General features: G+C 36.7%; 1 protein-coding gene across 1 annotated transcript in view; it reads right to left on the bottom strand.

Annotated features, from left to right (window-relative positions):
• RBM25 (RNA binding motif protein 25) overlaps positions 1–21,099 on the bottom strand; it is a 32,956-nt gene that overhangs the window by 11,299 nt on the left and 558 nt on the right. The window contains 8 exon segments of the mRNA XM_085299853.1: positions 3,098–3,181; positions 3,436–3,489; positions 5,697–5,879; positions 8,674–8,834; positions 9,825–9,882; positions 10,209–10,379; positions 11,841–11,890; positions 14,084–14,204. Of these exon segments, the coding sequence (XP_085155979.1) occupies positions 3,098–3,181; positions 3,436–3,489; positions 5,697–5,879; positions 8,674–8,834; positions 9,825–9,882; positions 10,209–10,379; positions 11,841–11,890; positions 14,084–14,189 (867 nt within the window). The 5' untranslated portion in view covers positions 14,190–14,204.

Below are 21,099 nucleotides of genomic sequence, written 5' to 3'. Positions count from 1 at the left end.
AATTTATCCACTTACACGTGGTGCATGTGGTTAAACAGTGAAGAGAGCTGCAACCTTTCCCCTTTTCCCTCCCTAAAAAAAAGTTCTAACTGTTCATTGGTAAGAACTGGACTCTGCAGAATGGAATCCTTAACTTCCACCACTGCAAGATGGAGAGAGTTAAAAAAAAAAAAAAAAAAAAAAAGAAAAAAGAAAAAAGGTTGGAAATAGCTCTTTGGAAACACAGAAACTAAAGGGTTACCTGCTACAGCTCTACTAAAAATTGTGTAAAATTGCCACTTTTTTTTCAATTAAAAACAGTTCCTATGACCAGAATTCCTATAAGACAATAGAAAATACATCAACAGAATGATAGATAAATCCATCCTTGGAAGCAATTGTTATGTGTTAACTTACAGATGCTGTGCTAGGACATGGACCGCCAACACTGGATTAACCTTGCCTATAAGCTATGTTTCTGGGAGGAAGAGCAAGTACACGGTTCACAAATATACCAAATAACAACCAAATATACCAAATTTCAACCTGACGGATGCCATAATACCACATTTTTTGAATAAATATTGAGCAGAATAAACAGGTTTATCCCCTTTGGCTCCACGTTTACCATCACTGAAATGAAATTAAAAACCGGAACAATGAAACGGCATTTTCTCTCTTTTTTTTTCTTTTCTTTTAAACAAAGCATTTAAGACAACTTTAAAAAGCAATCTTACCTGATATGYATTCTTCTGCCATAGGCCAGGGACCAGAGAACCAACAAAAGATTACAGAAATAAAGCTAATTTACTAGCGATCAATGTATCCAGTCAAACTACACTGCACTGATAGCACAATACAGGCAAACTGATGTTGGATACATTGAAATCACAAAAGGAAAAAGGGACTAAAAATGGTAGGAAATTGGTAGAAAACTGATATGAAAAACAAAAATTCTACAGGATATACTGGGCTGAACACCAGTTCCTACAGGACTGTATTTTACAAGAGTTTTGTGTTTGTTAAACCTTAGCATGGTCAGATGTTAAACTAGGCTGCCAACTTTTAAAAATCCAACTTACCTCAAATTTCATATTAAGAAAAGTTTATATGCTGAAGTGGTTGATACTTACAGGTTATCTTAGATGTTCCAATAGTAATTTCTTTGGCTGAACTTCTGCCTTTTTACCACTCTCTCTTTGTTCACAGTGAGAAAAGAAAATTTCTCAAGAGAGTGTTTTTTAATATGTATGTATATACACATACATAAATATACACACATTAAAAAGTCTTGGTGTTTTAAAAATCTGTTTTGTAAGTCTGCTTTCTCAAAATCCAATTGAAAAAATAAATTGGTCTGTTTTTGTAATCAAAATCTGACCTCACCAACTTCTATCAACCTAAACAAGAAGATCTGAAAGGGGATGGGATGGGAACAGTATCAGATAAATTGAAGTAATGAACAGAAATGAACAGGTAGAAGAATTATAAATCTTACCTTGAGCTCTCTTCAGACTCGTCCGTGCTGTAAATGGACGCCCCCTGCAATGCTGATACCCTGACAGTCTGTGGTTATTGTTTTATAATCTTGTACCAAAAACATGCAAAGGTTCACTGTGCTCACTAGCCAGCTGCATGAGATTCAACAGCCCCTTTTAAACATAATATCCAATATACACAATGACTACTTTAAGTCGATTTTTAATATTAAGAGACCGAAAACAGTCCCTCCAATAATACAGATTAAAGGCAATAAAATGCCAAATAGCTTCTGAAACAACGAAGCATTTATTTGTTGGTTTTGGTGGGGTTTTTTGTTTGTTTTTTTAAGCATATGAATTGTTTGCATTTTAAACCAGTGGCTTGTTAGGGCTTGGAATTAAACACAATTCTACTGAAGTTTCACCAGTGACCAGTATCACATTCAATTACTGAGCTTCTCTAGATGCTTTCTTCTATATTTTTTTTCCGCAAGTTATTTCCAACTTAGACATATTCAGTTTTTCTCTCAGTTCTTTCCAACAATGTATAGCCATTTGTGTTTACACTGATACAGCTGTGTAACAACACGGCACCTCCCCAGCAAATACACAAGGTAAAGGTGAATAACACAAGCATACCGCACCTTGCTGTACCTTTAACTTTTTCATTAAGGTTTGACTTGGGGTATTTTGAAATAAAAACGTGTGCTCAAAAGAGGAGCTTGTTGATACTTCCCTGGGCCAAGGACCATTCCAGTCTTGTTGGGGAAAAATAATACCAACTTTAAACTAAACATTAAAATAAGAACATTACATGCATAGTTGTGTTTCACTATCCATAAGTACCATTCTCCAAAGCAGAAACATTCACCGATGCACTAACATTAACAGAAACTTCTACACATGGGGACCCTGAGGTGGGATTTGATGTGCACAAACATTTCCAAGCCAGTTACCCCTTTGCATATTTTTCTGAGGGGGCATCCATAAGTATAATAAAAAACAGAAGCTCATACTTACATCCTATTCCATGTTACTTTCCAAGCTGTGAGTTTCATCTTGCATTAGTCACCATATGATCTCTATCATAATGGTGGGGGTCAATGAATAGATTAGCTTTATGGGAATTTACAGTTCTTCCATGCATCTAAATTTTGGTAAGTCTGGTAACCACTGACCTAGTTTTAATCTTCCCCCACTCTTAACTTAGAACTATTAAAATAAAAGACTTAAATTTATTTAATTCAAGTTTCAACTCTTCATAAAATCTTGGATTATGTTATAAATCTACCTACAGAAACACACTCAAGTGTATGCCTTATACTGCAGCCCCATTTAGTCTTTAGTTATAAATATCTTCACTTAATGTATGTGTAGAAACTTAAGTTGCCTTTACTCATGTTAAAGTGAGATGACTGCAAAGTAATCAGTAGCAATCAAAAATCTTAGCATAAAGACATCAAGGGCCACTTTAACGTGGCATTTGCCTTTCGTTGAATTTAAAGAACTATGTATATTAAACCTAACACAAACAGCATTATAAGTGATATTGCAATGTACTGCTAAATTTTACTATAGTGTTTTTCTGGATTTTGAAAAAGCCTAATTTGTATTAAGTGCAAAAACAAGAATACTACCTTGTGTGTGTCTCTGAATTTACTGATCTCTCTTGATATCAGGTCTCTTTTGTCTTCCTCCATTTCTATAGCATTTATATCCTCCTAAAAAACAAGGGGGACAGGTGGAAAAGCATTAAGAGCCATCTGTACATACATAGAAGAACAAGAGAAGAGCTGAAGGTTAGAAGTTTTCAACCAGTCTTGTAAGAGATAAATAAAGTCCTTCTGCAGTACCAAACCTGACAGTCTGATGTTAATGAGTGAAAAAAAAAAAAAAAAATCAGATGGACAAGAGTCACAAATCTGGCAACTAGCAGTAAACATAGTCATTGTCAAAGCCTACAATGTAAACGAACCTTGGTGATGAGTGGATAAGGTATCAGTGGGGCCACTGGAAATCTGCGGAAAATCTGCGGAAAAATCCACGGAGATTTTTTTTTTTAAAAATAGATTGCACACTACTCTGAAAAACAATGTTTTGTATGTTTGCACTATAAAGCAATATTGTATTGCTGTGATCTCATTTCTTTGAATCAACAAAATTACAGAAGAACCTCGCTAATTCTCCCTTCTCTGAACTATTGAAATATAGAGTGAGGTCTCGTATTAGTAAGACTTCACGAAATTACAAAGTATACTACAGGATATTAGTACACTATGACAATGTCATAAACAAGACTAAGCTACGCTTGCCAAAATGAACAGTGAATATATTTGTGGTGCGTAAATCTTGATTTTATTTACTCGCTAATTCGCAAAATTTGGTAAATTGCACCTTGGGTATCCTAGTGGTTAATGCGAATTAGCGAGGTTCCCCCATGCTTGAAATTGAAGAAAAAAACAAAAACAAAAACCAGATTCCACTCATTCTCATTTCCCCACACACATTTTCATCTCCCCCACATCAGTCACTCCTTCATCCAGAAGAACTATTAACAGACTCAGCTGCTAACACCAGCTAGAGCCTTCTTCACCCCAAGCCCTTTAGGGAACAAATCCCACCCCCCACACAAATATCTGCATCCATCTTCCCTCCCCTCCCCCCAACAGTCCTTCTATCCCCTCTCCTTTAAGATCAAGAGAGCAATGAGCTAGGACCACCTCTTCACTCCCACCTCTATCCATACAGGCCAAAGATGGCAACCTTCAAGTTTCTTTTCCTCCTCTCCACTAGGGAAGGAAGGAAGGAAGGAAGGGGTATAATTTCAAACCACAAGTGCTACGTATTTAAAAGAGCGTATTTGTCTACTTGACTAGCTCAGATTGGCCTAATTCTAGATCGCACAGAGCTAGCAGAATCCCTCCATCCCAACAACATACTCAGTGCTCAGCTCTTTCAAGACTGTGATGGCCTCTTACAGTTTGAGCTACCTGTCATTATTCATGGTCATATATATGTACCCACAGCACAATAAACATTGTTACAATGCTTGTTTAAAAAAATAGTAACACAGCTCATAGCATTAGACAGTGACTCATTCTTAATTCTTATCCAAAAAAGTATCTTCTCCCAAAGAAAGGGAGAGGAAAGAAACAAATTCTCAGCTCAGCACTCTCATACCTCAGGTTAGCCATGGCTAACAATGTTGTGGGAGATGTACTCACTCCCTGAGGGAGATGTTGCTTCTTGTACCACACTTACACCCCATTAGCAGTTGGGACTGCATTATTGCCTTGTAATAGGTACTTTGCAGAAGACTTAAGTGGGTAAAAATCTTGGTCAAACAATTCTCCAATCTCTTGCATATTAGGTGAGGAATGGCAGGTGAGAGAACCCATGGTTAGAAACTTGGTTGGAAAAGCTAAGTCTGAGTTTGCTCATTCTTACTCCCTCTTCTCCAGAGTTTGTTTTAATGCATTAAAAAGGTCATCCATAGAAGCAGGTCTGCACCAGAACATTCATTTCCGCCTAACTTTTTTTTCTTGCATTATACAATATAGGAAAACCAGCTGATCAAACACAGCCAAACTGACATCTGTTTAAATGTGATTTTGTAAAGTAGTAAGATTAGAACACGCCTTTCATCCCTCAAGGATTCCTCGAAAGTTTAAGTATACACATATCCAACTACTGAAGTGCATCCACATCTAGAAAAGACAGCAGCAGCAACCAGTTGGATCAAGGCGCACTACAAGAATGCATACTGTAAGCAAGGAGAGGAAGAATTTTGTTGAAAACCACCAGAGCAAGCCCCTGTCATTACAAAAATGCCCTGGCATCTTTCAATACCAATGCAAGGTACGCAAGAACTCTTTTCAGCTGTTTTTAAAGCTCTTGTCTGAAAAACCTACACGCGCGCGCACACACACACGCTGATTAAACTGCACTGAATTCAGCATTTCCRCTTTCAGAGGGATGAAAGGTTGATTCAAATCTGCCCAGATTCAAATCTGTTGCTCCAAGAAGTCTAGGTGCTTAGATCCCTAAACCATCCTGAAGGGAAAGTATCTATAACTGACTAGATTTCAGCTTAAAACATGAAACTGCTGCTGACATCAATGCTTGTTGATTTGTTTTCTCATCAGAAGTTTAGGTTTATAGTATTTGCACAAGGTTTGGCCATTATATAAGGTGAGTTGAAGAAAAATCTGTTTTGTCCAAAATCAAAACACATACGTCCTCCTTCTTTTCCTTTTTCTTCTTCCTGGGGTGAGAGTCAGATTCCTGGGAAGGGGCATTGAGCTCGCTGGAATATTCTCGTATTAAGACTTCAATGGCCCCTTTAATTATCTGATCTCTTCTCTTCGTTTCCTCATCCAGTGCTTCATCGTCATCATTTGTTGTCTCTGGTCTGGAGTTCTAAGGGAAAAATGGCAAAGGAAGAAAAATCAACAAATTGAGAATATTAGTTTTATTGCAAAAGTTCATCTTTGTTCATCAGATTTATACATCTATAGCATTTACTAATAACCTACAARTAGTTATCAATTGCACTGTATTACTCAGATCTTTTCACATTAGCAGAGACAAAGACCACCACACAGTTTTACATGTGGAACACAAAGAGCTGTGGTTGCAAATAGCAACTGTAGAATTGTGTAATAAAATAGAACAGGTATGTGGTGGTTAAGGTGGTAGACAGAAAAACAGAAAGAGCACACACATCTACAGAAAGGCAATCACTATAATCCAAGTGCTGATCAAAAGTTTCTGCCATCTTTCCTTCAGAGCTTTAAGTCATTTCAACAGCAGTTCTTCAAAGCCTACTACTTTAGTACCATGCAATACAAATGTCTACCTCTAATTTTAAAGCTGCAACATACAAAGGAAGAACTATATTAAAAGAAACATTGTTAGAGAAAGTATTCCTCACACAGCAAACATTTTCTTATCATTGTTGATCAGCTATTTCAGAGTTCCTTTCACCTTTTTGCCCCTTTCAATGTTGTAGTGAGGAAGGGGAACAAACACAAAGAAGTGCATTTCACTAGCCATTATATGAAAGGATATAACAGTGATCTGCATACTAAGTAAATCTGCCCACTTCTTAATCCCCTTCATCCTTTAAGAAAATGGAATCTCACCTGAGAATCCAGCTGGGTATCCCGTCAAGCGATAGGTGGTGGGTGGAGTGAGGGGGAGGGAAGGGTCTGATGGAGCAGCAGCTAAGAATGAGGGGGAAGGGAGGATTCAGTTGGAGCTGAAGAGGCTGCCAGGCCAAGGAGAAGCAGGCTGAAAAGAGCTAGAAGGCAGTGACAGGGAGTGGAATTGAAGAGGTCCAGGGAGAAGAAGTGATCAGGGAGAGGATCTAATTAGATAAAGGTTTGCTTGGTGTTTCTATAAGAAATTGCTTTGTAGCATACATGTTTTGATTTCTTAATAAAAAAAGAAAGAACTGCAACCTTGGGTTCTGAGTGGCACCAGAACAGTAGTGGATGATATGAACGGGTTAATTGAAAGGAACCACAGCAGTATGATAAAATATGCTTGATCAAAATTCCTTAGCAGCTCACAAACTTTCTTTGCCACAACATCACAACAAGACATTCAGAACTAATCTCACTGTATATTTAAGTGGAATAGGCATCTCTTGCTGTCTTTGCCAAAAGGCAACTTCACCAAAAGACACAAACAGCACCCACTGCATTACTATATCCATCCTCAACAACCCAAAGGACCTCCCAGAAAACCAAATGCATGAGAGGTCCAAAAACTTCACTGATACTTTAACCTTGATTAGTTGCAGCTGTGAAGCATGGATATTACAAGTGACACCAATAGAAAACAAGGAAGGCTAGAATGGAAGGGGCAGGCAAATCAAACTTTTTCCCCCTGATCTAGGTTAGCAGCTAATGTATTACTCCATTCAAAACTCATAGTTAGTATTCTGCTTTTACTGAGCCATTGCATTTAATCACATATGCTAGATAGACAGTCAAAAATGTGTTAAATTCTTCAAGTCATCTTTATGCCTCTAGTCCTGGTTAAATAAAAGAAATGAAAGTATGTGTTCCCACTACATTTTATGCAGCTTTAAGAGCAACTTTTAGTTGAAATTTTTAAAATTTACCAGCTACTGTGCGATAAACATCTTAGTTTTCTGTACAAGAGTCTCTTTTCACTTTCATTTTACAGAAAGCAATTGTTTTAAGTAGTAAATACCTTAAGGTATGTGCACAATTAACTATTTTAAACAGCAAACCCAACAACTGGATTACAAAGTGAGATGCATTATGTTAAGCAAAGAAATGGATAAAATTCATTTTCATGCATATTCTGCAGTTCATTTTTTTTATCTCACTATAATTTGACACACTAAATTCCTGTAATTATTCCAGGATATACAGTATTCATTAAAAAAGGTTAAGAAGTAGCAGAACAACAGTGACCAATATCTGACCCTTACCTTTAGAAAACAAGGGTACAAAAATAGGATATTTTCCCATCCACTAAATGTTGAATCTGCCTGTAACCTGTCCACTGCCTGATAACTACAAAGAATGATCTAATTCTAGAACATATTAATGAAAGGGAGAGAAGACCATTGCAGGTGGGAGTAGGGAAGAAACCCTGATTTTCTTCAGATAGAGAATTTGTAGTGTCTGTCATAGTAATAATTACTTGAGCTTATAAACTTTTAAGAGCTCCTGAACAAAGATGAAGTAACAGAATCTTAAGGTATGGCATGTGTTACTAAAATTTAGAATGGATTACAAAATTCATTCTAAAGATGCTGTTGTTTACGGACAAGTCTGCAACAGATTAAATAACTTCTAAAATCATGACAGTAGTTTAAACGGAGATAATTCATGCACTGACATTCCAAATCCAACATAAACATTTACATAGATTTACATCACTGTGTAAATTTACATAGAATAGCTACATGGTTAATCGATTTTAAAGACTTGTGAGTAGGTTTACCCAAGCATTGTAGTCAACATGGTAAAAGTTTTCCAGAGCGCTCACAAACTGGGAGCTTACACTTCACTGTCTTTCAGTGCATCTTCAGACTATTAATGTGATTTTTTGCAAAATCCTGAAGTGAATTAAGGACAGAGACAGGAATAGAATCTAAAAGACCTGCTTGCAATCCGATCTAGCAAGTAAGCCACAATGCCAAAATAATACAAATCACATATGATATACATACCCCATTAGAGGCCTTTTTCTTTGCTTTCCATTCATCTAGCTGAGCCTTTGTCTTTGCATCAACTTTGACTAGTAGCTTCTTCTCTCCAATCTGGAGGTCATGGAGTAGTCTCAGCGCTCTTAGTGTGGACTCTGGTTCTTTGTATTCACAAAAGCCAAAGGCTAAAATAGATGATTGAAATGAAATATAAAAGGTCAAAGCTCTTCAGGTAATTTATTTTGGGAAAAAAAATGTTTTGAATTATTAAACTTTTGACATAAACATTTCTGGTTTTTTGATCCAGGAATACACATCATAAAAAAGACAATCAAAAAAAAAATCATTCACTGCATTAATCTTTGACATGATCAATGGTCCAGTGAACAGAATGAAACATACACTGTGCTAGTAAGCCTTTTGACATGACTTTCTAAACTAAGGAAATGTAGTCTGTATGAAGGCACAGCAGAGCTGCAATTATCTGAAGACCGAGGATGTCAACCAATAGTTCATTGTTAAACTAGAAGGGTATTTCAAATTGAGTTCTTCACAATAGTTAAAGAAAGTTGTAAATAAATGAGAAAAAGACCTTAAGAAGAAAAAAAAATGATACAGCAAAAAGTTGAAGATACTGATTAAAAATAAGAGACGTTCTAATCAACCTACAGCAGCAAAGAATAGCAATCAAAATGTTTCCTTTATCCATTGAAGACAGACCAAGGTGGGGAGTGGAAAGTCAGCTCAATTTGGGGAAAGGGAGAGAAGATAAATTAGGTTGGATATTAGGAAAACCACCTTAGCAGTTAAGCATAATATCTGGTAAAGGAATAGATTGACTAACAGTGTTGCAAATCTCCACAGGTCCAGACTAGCAAACCTCTCCTGGGGACAGTCTGTAAACCCTTGAAGGCCTCAGAACAGAAAGTTGAACCTCCAAGAAACATTCTGACTGAATTTTTCTCCCCCCCCCCCCCAGTATTTTCTGTCCTTGGAATCAAGAAAGAAAGTGCGAAGTGTTCACTTGGAAGTATTTAGCAGTTAAGTATTGTATATAATACCTGTCTTAATCTGTGAAATATTAGGATAGAAATGCCTCAGACATACATTTGAAAACCTGCCAAGTAAGACAAACAAGAGTCTGACCAGAGATTATGAAAAGCATGAACATTTACCTTGAAGTTTTCCAGATGCTCCCTGTACTCTCTTCCAACTCAAAACTAAGCCGCATTTCTGCATTAAAGATAAATATCATTAAATATTATGTATTGTTTGTGTTCAAAGCATTAAAAAAATCTTAATTACTTGCAATTACTGTTGTAAAGAAACAATGTGAAAGGATAAATACTGCTAGAAATAATGTATATCTGTCCAATGACATATACAGCTTAAAAAAAAAAAAAGCTGTGCTCCTCAAATACTTACTGACTTAAAACTCAACCCACTATTCCAGTCTGTGGAACTAATTCTACTTTCAGTTTCAACACATTACTTGTTAGTAGTCATTACTTTATTCACCAGAAAGCAATAAAGTTTAACAAGCAGTCCAATGCACTTACTGCTAGAAGCTGCCGTATGAGCATATCTGAGGCCTTCTCAGAAATGTTGCCTACAAAAACGGTGGTAGTGGGACCGCTGTTTTCATCATTTTCTTTGTTCTTTAAGCCAGGGTGTTCTTTTCTGGCTCCCAAATGTTTTCCAACCATAGACACTGTAGTAGGAACTAACACCTAGAAAGAGGAGAGGTTATTAAAAAAAGTGGGTTCTTCCCCCTCCCCATAGTTGTAAGAAAAGATTTTAATCCACAAGACAAAAGAATTGGGAATTGTATTTCAAAATTAAGTTTGCATACGAACGTTAGGYTTATGAAGTGAGACAACATAAACGGCTCAGATTAACACTTTACATAGCACAAAAGAAATTGCCACTTTCTGGTAAAGTAAGGCAGGAAAAAAAAGTCCCCATGATTGTTGCTGCTGAAGGTATCAAGGTAAGCACACAACATCAGACATTTGACTTACGGAAAGCTGAAGTATCTCACCTAACTGTGTACTGGATTCTTTNAAAAAAAAAAAAAAAAAAAAAAAAACTGCAAACAGAAAAGTAACTGACAAATAAAAGGCCTCAAAGGACTCATGACAAGTCTTAAAAGCTTTCACAAAGGGAATAAACACTATTGCTTTACTTAATCAATACACAACCCATTATAATGGTCTCTTGCTTTGGTTAAGGATGAACTATTTGCAAAACAGATCATATAGAGACAGGCATGATCATCTGTTCCAGTTTGTTGCACCTCTCCTTCTACCTGACTGTTCATATGCAATTTAATGCCTTTTTTCAAAGTTCTTTCTAAAAGCATCACTTTTTACTAAAAATAACTTCCAGGACTGTGCATAATGCATTTGTTTCATCTTGGTCTTAAATACACTGGTTACTTTGAGCATATTCTTGTGTAACAGAATGTGAGCTATCCAAAATGTAGTATTTTAGGGAAATTTCACTTCTACAAAATTATAAAAATGGTAATTCACCTTGAAGTCAAGAAGCAACCTTTATATCCTAAAGAGACCATTTATTTTCATAAATTAGAAATCATCTTTCCATTTAGAAAGTGGAACTAGAAGATCTTTCTTTCATATTCTCCTCTGTAGGTGTGTATTGCATGCAACTCTTCCTTCCCATACAACATGGTCACAGAGGATTGGTTTGTAAGCTGGCCAGCACACACCTTCCTAGCCATTTCAACAGTGCAGCACAATGCCCTTATAAACCTGGATCAAGTGATGCCTCCAGAGAACTCTGCTGGGTCAGTGATCTTGAAAGTAAGAGATTTTGGAACCTAACTGTACTGCATAGCAAGACCATGMGTAACCACGAGGTACCTTTACTTAAAACACTATTTGAGAAAAGTAGATCTTTTTTTTTTTTTTTTTTGGGGGGGGGGGGGGGAAGTAATTGCTTCAGTACTACAGCTAGTAAGTCCAGATAGGCTTTCAAGCTTTGTCCATGTCAGAAATTAGCACAGTATTAAAACTGCTGCATTCAAAACTAAGCATTTTCTTTCAAAATATGAATTCCAATGAAACACAGCAAAATACATAAATATTATTATGACATCTACTAAGAAGTATGAAAGTTTTACTCTCAATTTTATTTTCCTATCATTTCATCCCCARTATAATACTTACAGTTGGAGCAGGAGCCATAATGCCCATTGGTACAGGAATCATAGGGGTCCCTGAGAAAAACAAGACATTAAAATTAAAGTGCCATATTAATATAAATTAACCAACTGCAGACATGATTTCCAAAGCAGAAAACAATTCTGGTCAAATAAGAACTTCACAGTATTGAATATTGCCAGTAATTCCTAAGCATTCAAGCATAGCTCAAGTATACTACACAGCAAGCAAGTTCTATCATGKTCTCATTTTAGTTTCTTCGCTCCTCAGAATCACAAATTTATTTTCAAAGAATATTCAGACCATTCTGCCTAAAAAACAGCTGTACAATGAATGAGACAAGGAATTCCATAAATAGAGAATAAAAGCAGCCAGAGTCCTACAACCTCATTCCTAAATTGATAAATTCTCATAATGCAATCTACTCTGCACGCAGTTTGGGGCTGAGGTCCTACAAAGGATGCCTACCGGTTTCACACTGTTTACAGAATAGCTTAATATGGGTCACATAGAAGACTTCAATCTAGAAGCTTCATGCCTGCTAAACACTTGGCTTTGCAGTCTTTAAAAACTATATTTTATCGGTGAAACCATGCACTCTCCCCCTTACCAGATTCACTGGCAGCCTTAAGTACTATTATGTGAACTAATATCTGGTCATAATAAAGGCTGTTATTCTTTGCATGACAACTGCTAGAGATATTAAAAGATATTAACTGACTCTATTTCACAGCTACTTGCTCGCCTGTAAAACAAGCRAACAAAAAAATTTGAGAATCAAGAACACTGAAGCCAATCTCACGTTCTTCAGAGAAATATCCTCTGAGGACCCTTAGGTCCTCTCTTTGTTCTATGCAAATTTTCTCCATCTTTCACTCTCGATCATTCCCTTTTGACCCTTCCCTTCTTACCCCTTACTGCTATATCCGTTATCCTGACCAAACTTCTTCTACAACCTACTATTCCTGGGCTCATTCCCTGCTTTTCTCTTACCTTTAGTCTCAAAACAAGGTAGCCAGTTTTGGGAAGATTAGAAGGAACGAGCAACGTGATAGTAAGTTTACAAGATGCATAGAATAGAATGAAAGAAAAGTGTGAGACTCAGGAGTGGAGAYAAGCCATATAAAAAGCAACAAAGGAGAGAGAAAAACAAAAGCAAAGAATTTTTAGGTGGTTTAGCCTTTTAAATCAAATTGGCTTCTGAAAGTCAAGCAATAGCAAGTTTCCAACAAACACTACTAATCCATACATAAGACAGCAGAAGATGGAATTCAAAGTCTGATGTACTACACARTGGAAAAGGACACAGATATTTCACACGAAGCAAAAGGAAAGTAGCTGTATCGTCTCCAGGCGCCATTAATGTATAAAACTGTAATAACATTAAGGTAGAACTCCTGAGGGAGGAAAAGTTTTGCAGAGCGTATTTTGCTCCACTTAAGATTCTATCCATACTTGACTGCCAAATTAAACCAAATTATGTCAAACTTTTCATATCAGAGATCTTGTTTGTTCCTTATGAAGTCCACGGTATCTGCTAAGCCTCCAAACATAAAAAAAAAAATGCCATAGTAAGAGTGAAAACTGAATACAGAACCCACAAGCTTCAACAGAACATTGCATTATGGGGGCAAATCATTCTCTGATGTTTATCATGTTTTATGGTATTAAAGGGTACAAAAACTGTCGTGCGTCTCACAGGAAGCATCTAACACAAGAACAACAAAAAAAATTTTTTTTGTTTACATTTTTAATTCATATTTAAGTAAGCAGTAGTGACTGTATTCAGCCACTAGCTACCAAAGTTGAAGATTCTCTGAAAGTTTTCACACCACAAAAGCTCAGTATACCAAGCGTTTCCAACGGCTGTAATGGCCTGTTTGAAAGGAACTGAACATCACAGTCTGCTGTCAAAGCAGTGATACTTAGATTAACAAACATTAACAAAAATTACTACCTAGCTTCAGTTTTGAAAGAAAGGGCAGACGCACAGTGACATCTCTAATGTCAGTATGGGGCACTGTCTCTAATGGTTTTCATTTCTGGTCATATATAGCARCGTAAAGGTAAACTAGAGGAGCTTGCTTATATGACAGACGATCTGTGGGAAAACCAGAAACTTGCTTCTAATGTACATCAATTAGTGTTACTGAAATACATGAAGACAGAGTAACTTTTGTAGTAACACAGTTCAGAATAACAAAGGGTATTTTTTTTCTACAACAGCTCCATATAGTAACATAACTTACCAGGAGGAACAGGTGGAGGAAAGCCAGGAAACTGTGGAGGTGGAATTCCAGGGGGAAGTGTTGGGATTCCCATAGGAGGGCGATTCAAATGAGGTGGAAAAGACATTCTTACAGTTGCAATCTATGAAAAAGATAGAAAAAGGAAACATTACACTAGTGAGTTCCCAAACATGAATTACAAAGGCAGTGTAATTGATAAGCATCTGTAATGATTTTAAGTATTTAAATAGACATTCACCTACAAACTGAAACTACTTTAACTCCCCTTTTCCCCAGCTGAGCATTAAGTCACAGACTTAATAGATGCCTTCACAATGAAAAATAGCACTTCCTGCAAAGTGTTTCAAAATGACCAAAAAAACAAAACTATAACTGACCTCTCATACTAATGTTTCACAAAGAAAGTCTGTAGTCAATGAGTTTCTTTAAAAATAAAGCTTTTCTCCTCAGTGTGTGAGAACAGAAGCAACTTTGGAATTCACTTTTCAATAAGCCAAGTAGCTCTCCTGCGTAAGAGGTGATCACTCATAAAATAGATGTGGAATGAAATAATGAGATAACGATTTGGGACACCCTGATGCTCAACATTGATAGGAATTTTATTTAACAATAAAGACATTGCAGAAGTTCCCAAATTCCAGTCCAGAGATAGTTAAAAGCTTGGAGGAGGATTCTACAATCTATTTTTAACTTCCCATTTCCTGTGTCTCCTAGCTCAATTTGTCCAATAGCTGATGAGCTGAGGTTTAACATGCTAGCACAGAGAGTAAAGAACATTTTATAATTTGCTCATCAGATGGTTATTGTTATGTACATATTACTGACCCTGTCACAGACACTAGCCAGTAAAAAAAAATGAGAGCACTCTTAACAAAACTAACAAGGCATATATTCTTTCTCCCAATATTATCTCATCAGCCTTACATGGTCAAGTCTTTAAAAAGGCTTGACCCTCTCAGTTACTACTCATGAACATTACTGCTAAAAGCAACACTAGCTAAATCTTTGCATTCATGCCTGTGAGAACACACTTGGCATACTAGTATTTTGTCATAAGCCTACAGATACATTTACCGTGCAGTGAAGAAGCAGGAGAGTAACTTCAGACATACTGAATTATGTGGCTACTAATCAGAAAGACACAGTATCACAGATGACAGTAGTCCAGCTAGCTATCTAAGCAAACATCTGGGTTTCTCAAAGGGCTATACAGCCTGCATTATAACCTACAGTACCGTATCTCCACTGCAACCGTTTTTGAAACGGGCAATCACAAGTCAAAACCAAGGCAGAAGGGTTCTGAGAACAAGAAAAAGAGTTATGATAAACAAAATTCTGATACATGGGAAGACTTATAGACTGGAAGATACTTTCCCCAGCTTCTTGGAACCGAACACGAAAGAAACAGGAAACAAAAGCATCGCTGGAGACAGATGCGCCTTCCATACATGTACAAGAGCGAGTAATTAACAAAACTCTCTTAAATTGGTATTCTACCACGTTAGTAGATACATTTAAAAGAGTTCAAAAAAAGTAAGAGAATCATGTAGCAAAATTTTATTCCCAGACTCAAAACATTGAGACATAAATACATGCAGTGGACTAGAGAGAAGGAAAGGGAAGGCCAAACTTATTTGCCAGTAATACTTTTGAGGTCTAGAAAGTATTTATTCAAGAAGTATAAGAACGCATATATGACTCTGTAGTATAACTCAACCAAAGACAAATCTGAACATCAGAAGAACACGAGAAAAAGTAAATTAAAGACTATCAGGAAACTTACTTTTACTTTCGCTTCTTTTTAAAGACAATTACAAGAGTGACTGTGTAGCATTCATCAACTTTCCACCAGAAGAGATAAACACTCCCGTGATACAAGGTCAAAGATGGTGGAAGAACAAGGTAGCAAATGCAGACACTCCTCCAACAATCCAATAAAAACGTGTTTTATAGATTATTATTCAATATAATAAACAGAAACACTCTCTGTCCCTTAGAAACAATATGCTTAAATACACACCTTCTTTCTGTCTTCCTTCAACTTTTAAATTAAATGGGCAAAAAAAAAAGAGCTGCCAAGATTTCCTGCCAAAACAGTTTATTTGGAAGAACACAGTTGATGTTTCTTTTCAGAATATGTGCGTATCAGGTGATATTCCTCTAGAATCTGAAGCCTGGGTGGGACACCACCTTGGTATCATTACTTTAATCTTTTTCACAAAAAACAAACAAACAAACAAACACCCTAGAAAAGGGAAAATGCAGATCTTATTTCTTTAGGTAGCTCTCAGTTCCTGTCTATACTGAAAGCTGGAGGACAACTGCACAAAATTCAATGGAGTTTTGGGACAAGATGGTAGACAATAGATCACTGGGTTTAAGCTGATTCCGAACGGGCTGCAGCAGCGTTACATAATCTGAGGTCCACAAAACATTAAAATATGGTCTGTAAAATGAACAAGAATGGCTTGGAAGTAATTCTCTAAGCTGCCTGTAGGTGCAGCTAGTTCTCTTGCTGTGATGAGCACTTCAACTGAGACACCATTTTGGGCTGTGTGTATGTCTAGGGACCAAGAGGTTAAAAGTTCCTTCAAGTTAAAAAAAAAAAAAAAAAAAGGTTGAAAAATGTGCAACTTAATGGATCTTATATATATATGTGTGTGTATATATATATATATGCAAATAAAACATTTTAAAATTTGAGATCAAAAGTTTAGCACTCAGTAATTGTTACTACTTAACCTTGTTCCTTTGAGGAATAACAATCGATCAAGTTTAGTTTTCCAATTTTCTAGTCAGACATGTGAAACGTACTACTATATACATAGTTTAAAGAAGTCATCAACTTGAAGCACTATATTCTCCCCCCCCCCATATTTATAAGGTTATTTTCACAACAGCTAGGAAGCTGTTCTGACACTGAAAACCACTAACACTAAAGAAAAGCTTGGTCTTTCTTGCTCCTGTAACTACTGACAGGAAACTGGCAAAGATAAGAGTTTAATTCTATTTCTATTCTATTAAAAAACAGAGCAGCAACAGGTACCCTGACTGAAACTGCTCACTGGAGAAGTGAGGGATGTAAATCAGAGGGTGAGAAAGACGCACGTACTTCTCTGTAGCAGCCAAGAGGCTGCAAGGAAGGAAAACGAGTAGAACAATTTTTCTGTCAGCAATTAAAGAAGATACAAGAAAAGTACATACTCTTCCAGCAGAGATGCTACAGCACCTCAGACATTTAAGTACAAACTAAGGGTTAAGTATGGAAAGTTAAGAGATGTTAAACTGGGCCTAGTGAGAACATTCCTGCAGATATCAGAAACCTTATTCTGAACTCTTCTGCAGACTGTCCTACCAYCCTGCTAGTACAGTGCTCAGTATCCAACACATTTATTGTGGTCTCTGTATTGTACATGGTCACCTTCAAATTTCCCCAAAATATACAAGTGTGCAAGTAAGCAATTAAATAGTCCTGAAATATTTAAAAAACTCATTTGACTTATCAAAATAATATCTCAAGCAAAGTTAGATGTAAGATGCAGCTATCAAGAGTGCTGCTTAAATAGCAGCACTTTAAAAGACAGATTAGCTTTTGTGAATCTTTACAGTGGTTAGAAAGATAAAACTGTAAGAAAAACAGTCAGCAYCTAGTATAACGCTATTCCAAATACTGCAATAATATGACATCTATACCACTCAAAATGATGGATTTATGTCAGGATTCTGACTCAAAGTATAGTCAACTTAGGCTACATTTACATCAGCAAACGGGGAAGCACAATAGGAGCGAATCTTTTGAGTCAAATGGATGGAACTGAGAGCACAATATCCACACTACATGTTTTGAAGGGGGTTCTATTTATTTCAGATTTACTCTAGTCTGCTYCAGAGGACTGACTGCCCATTAACAGTTAAAAGTACATTTTTCAGTAATTTTCATCTGAAAGGAATCCAGTTCATCCATTGTAATAATGCAAACCAACGTGAATAAAAGCTGGCTAAGTGGGCTGCCTGGGAGATTTGCTTCAAAAGCTTGCTCCTGATCTGAGCTAACACACTACTGCAGGTGCACACTTTACTACCCTTGGGCAGCTTTTCTAAGCTGCAGATTAACAATGCCATAGATGGCAAAATATCTAAGCTTACTCCAAGCAGAACCAGCTCAAATCCAACTTGAATTATTAGCTACGGCAAGTACAACACAAAAGCAACTATAACAGTCCAAGTTCAGTTTGGGTCTAGGAGTTCAGCAGCTATCGTACATGACTTTTCTGAGTTAATAACCCCTGRCAGAACTAAGCTGCATACAGAGACAGCTGCTTCAACTTTATGAAACCTCAGAGAATAGAGAAATACCCATATGGCCCTAAAGACAGGTAAGGTCCACTGAGACTTATTAATTCTGATTCAGTGCTATTCCTACTGGACCTGAGCTCTGAATACTAAAAGCATTCTAACTCTGAAACAGAACCACACAAGCTCACGGGGCTAGCCCGAGGGCAGGCTGAAGTGCGTGAGACTCTATAGAATTCACATTATATGAAATGATGGTTAAGGTCATTCAAACATTGCTATCTCATGCTTCTGTACTATCTCTGGCCCCCAGAAGACCCAGTAAGATGGGAGTGACCATATGAAAAGCTTTAACAGTGCAGCAGGGACAGCATATGTATTTTATTTTTTTATATACATATATATGACATATACACACACTAGCCTTTTAACATATTTTTTGATTTTCTTTTTTTTTTCTTTTTAATAATGACAAAGATACATGTCATAAATAGAATGCAAGTTTATTAGTTAAATATCACTGGTAACTAATATATTTTAAACTGTCAATCCTACCTCCTACTCACAGCAGCCATCTTACATCTACCAGTGTCACATGATTAAACTAATTAGTATTTATAACTGTTTCTACAAGCTGTAACTTTTTTCTTTTATTAGAACTTACAAAACATTTTGTAACCATTTTCAGAACAGTTACATCCATATGAAACAGGCAGTTACAATACTTACTGCTGAGCTACAGTTACACTAAACAAGGTTGAAATTAATCAGAATAATCTTGCAAGTATAAATAGGCTTGATGTGCTTTAAGAATAAACACATGATGTGTCATAACAGCAGTGACAGTATGGCTAATCTAGCTTTTAGAATTTAAGAATTTAAGTCTGATTTTAATTTATCTTCAACATTTTTCCAATTCAATCCTTCAGCATGGCAAAAATCTGTATATTTATTCTAGAATAAGTTGTGCAAAACAGATGAATAGCTGGTTCTTTAAATAAGGGAAGGGTAAGTGCAAAACATTTTTGGATCTTTTATTAACTAATTTAAAATCAGCTTTGACTCTAATTCTAACCTCTGGATTACTACAAGAGTCCATGACAAAATCTGGAATCTGTAACTATGAGGTCTATAAAACTACACTATATAATACCACAATGGTTAAAGATATGTTACGCCAACATATTTGATTTGAACGCCTATATTTCACTGAAGTAGCCACAGAAAAGCTCTCATAAATAAAAATGTTTTAATGCTTTTAAAGAATAAGGCTAATTTTATTATGAATGTTACAGGCTTTCAGCATTCAGTTCTAACATCTGTATCTATGCAGCATCACAGAGTGAGCAATAATTCCTTCTAAGTTATGAAGTATTTTATACATTTTGCATCATATCAGAGTGTTCAGTTGAGTACCAAAAACATTTTAAGAAACAATTGCAGAAAATGTATGGGATAAATAAGCCTTTTAGTGCTATTACACGGGCTTTTATGTCACACTGTATAAAATCTATGGACTTTTAAGTCATTCTTTAAGTCATTTAAGCCATATAAAATAACTAAACCTACAGTTTGTCACCAGAGATACTCCTTGTATTACTGATACAAACAAATGATACCTTATAGAAGTCTTTTTTTTTTTCCAAGCCAGCTGACCCTCTCATTGAAGGATATCCAACACCTTCTCATACAACTCCATAGCTTTCTCTAAATTTGCCTGCAAGCTACACAAAGCACCACCATCACATACAAAAGCCAAAATAAAAAAGCCAATACCAAGATAAAATAAACAGAATTGAAGTGTACTTATTTCCAATCAAAATTAGCATTTGCTTACACTTGACAGAGATGATCTAGAAATGTTCAGTAACTGCCATCAAGTATGCTGCATCCCCAACTATTATTTTGTAATGTCTAAAAACACAATGCACTTACTGAAACCAACAGACGTATCCTTTTGAAAATGCCTTACATGGGGTTCTGCCAAACATGACACCAAAACATTAAGAACTTCAGTTTTGCTCCTAATTCTGTGCCTGTGTAAAGTGCTATTTGAAGCAACTCTCCACCCTAACCTTGCTCTCATTCATTCTTCTTGAAACAGAAAAACAGCTGTGGGATCACGACACTTGCATGAATAGGCGCTCAAGAGAGAAAAACAGACAAATGTGAAGGGCTAAGACAACTCTCTCATAATAAACTAAAAAAAGTCTGTGCTTGCTTCTTTAAGTTTGTTTCAGACTGCCTCCTGTAAATGCAGATATAGTGTACTAGTAGTAATTCTTTCCCGAGCCACAAAACAACTGAAAATTTGGGCACGTGCATTATGCATTTTGATCAGAACAGCGGGAATACTACTCAGTTCTAAGATTTCATCTCCTGTAAGTCCTGCTATAAAAATAATTTTAAAAAGTGCGTTCTAGATAATTACTGATGCATATTTAAACAAAATCCCCTTTTCCTTCAGGTAGGCAAAGATTTTTTCATCATGAGAAAAAATCTCATCACGCATCACGAGAAAAGCGCGTTAACGCATACACCACCACTGCTACGGACAGGCAGCAACCCCGCCAGGAACGTGACCAGTGCTCAGGCACAAGCTGCTTACACACGCTTTAGGGGGGCTACCCCGGCCCGGACCGCGGACACCCGGGGCGCATTTCCTCACCCGCCCCGTCTCGCCGGCGCCGAGGAGCCGGCGCGCCGCAGCCCCCGGAGGCGGC

The sequence above is a fragment of the Rhea americana genome, unplaced genomic scaffold, assembly GCF_003343005.1.
Source record: "Rhea americana isolate MKP2758 unplaced genomic scaffold, rheAme1 scaffold_155, whole genome shotgun sequence".
In the NCBI taxonomy this organism is placed as follows: Eukaryota; Metazoa; Chordata; class Aves; order Rheiformes; family Rheidae; genus Rhea; species Rhea americana.
The sequence above is the reverse complement of the archived record's forward strand: the minus strand, read 5'-3'. Positions and strand labels throughout refer to the sequence as shown.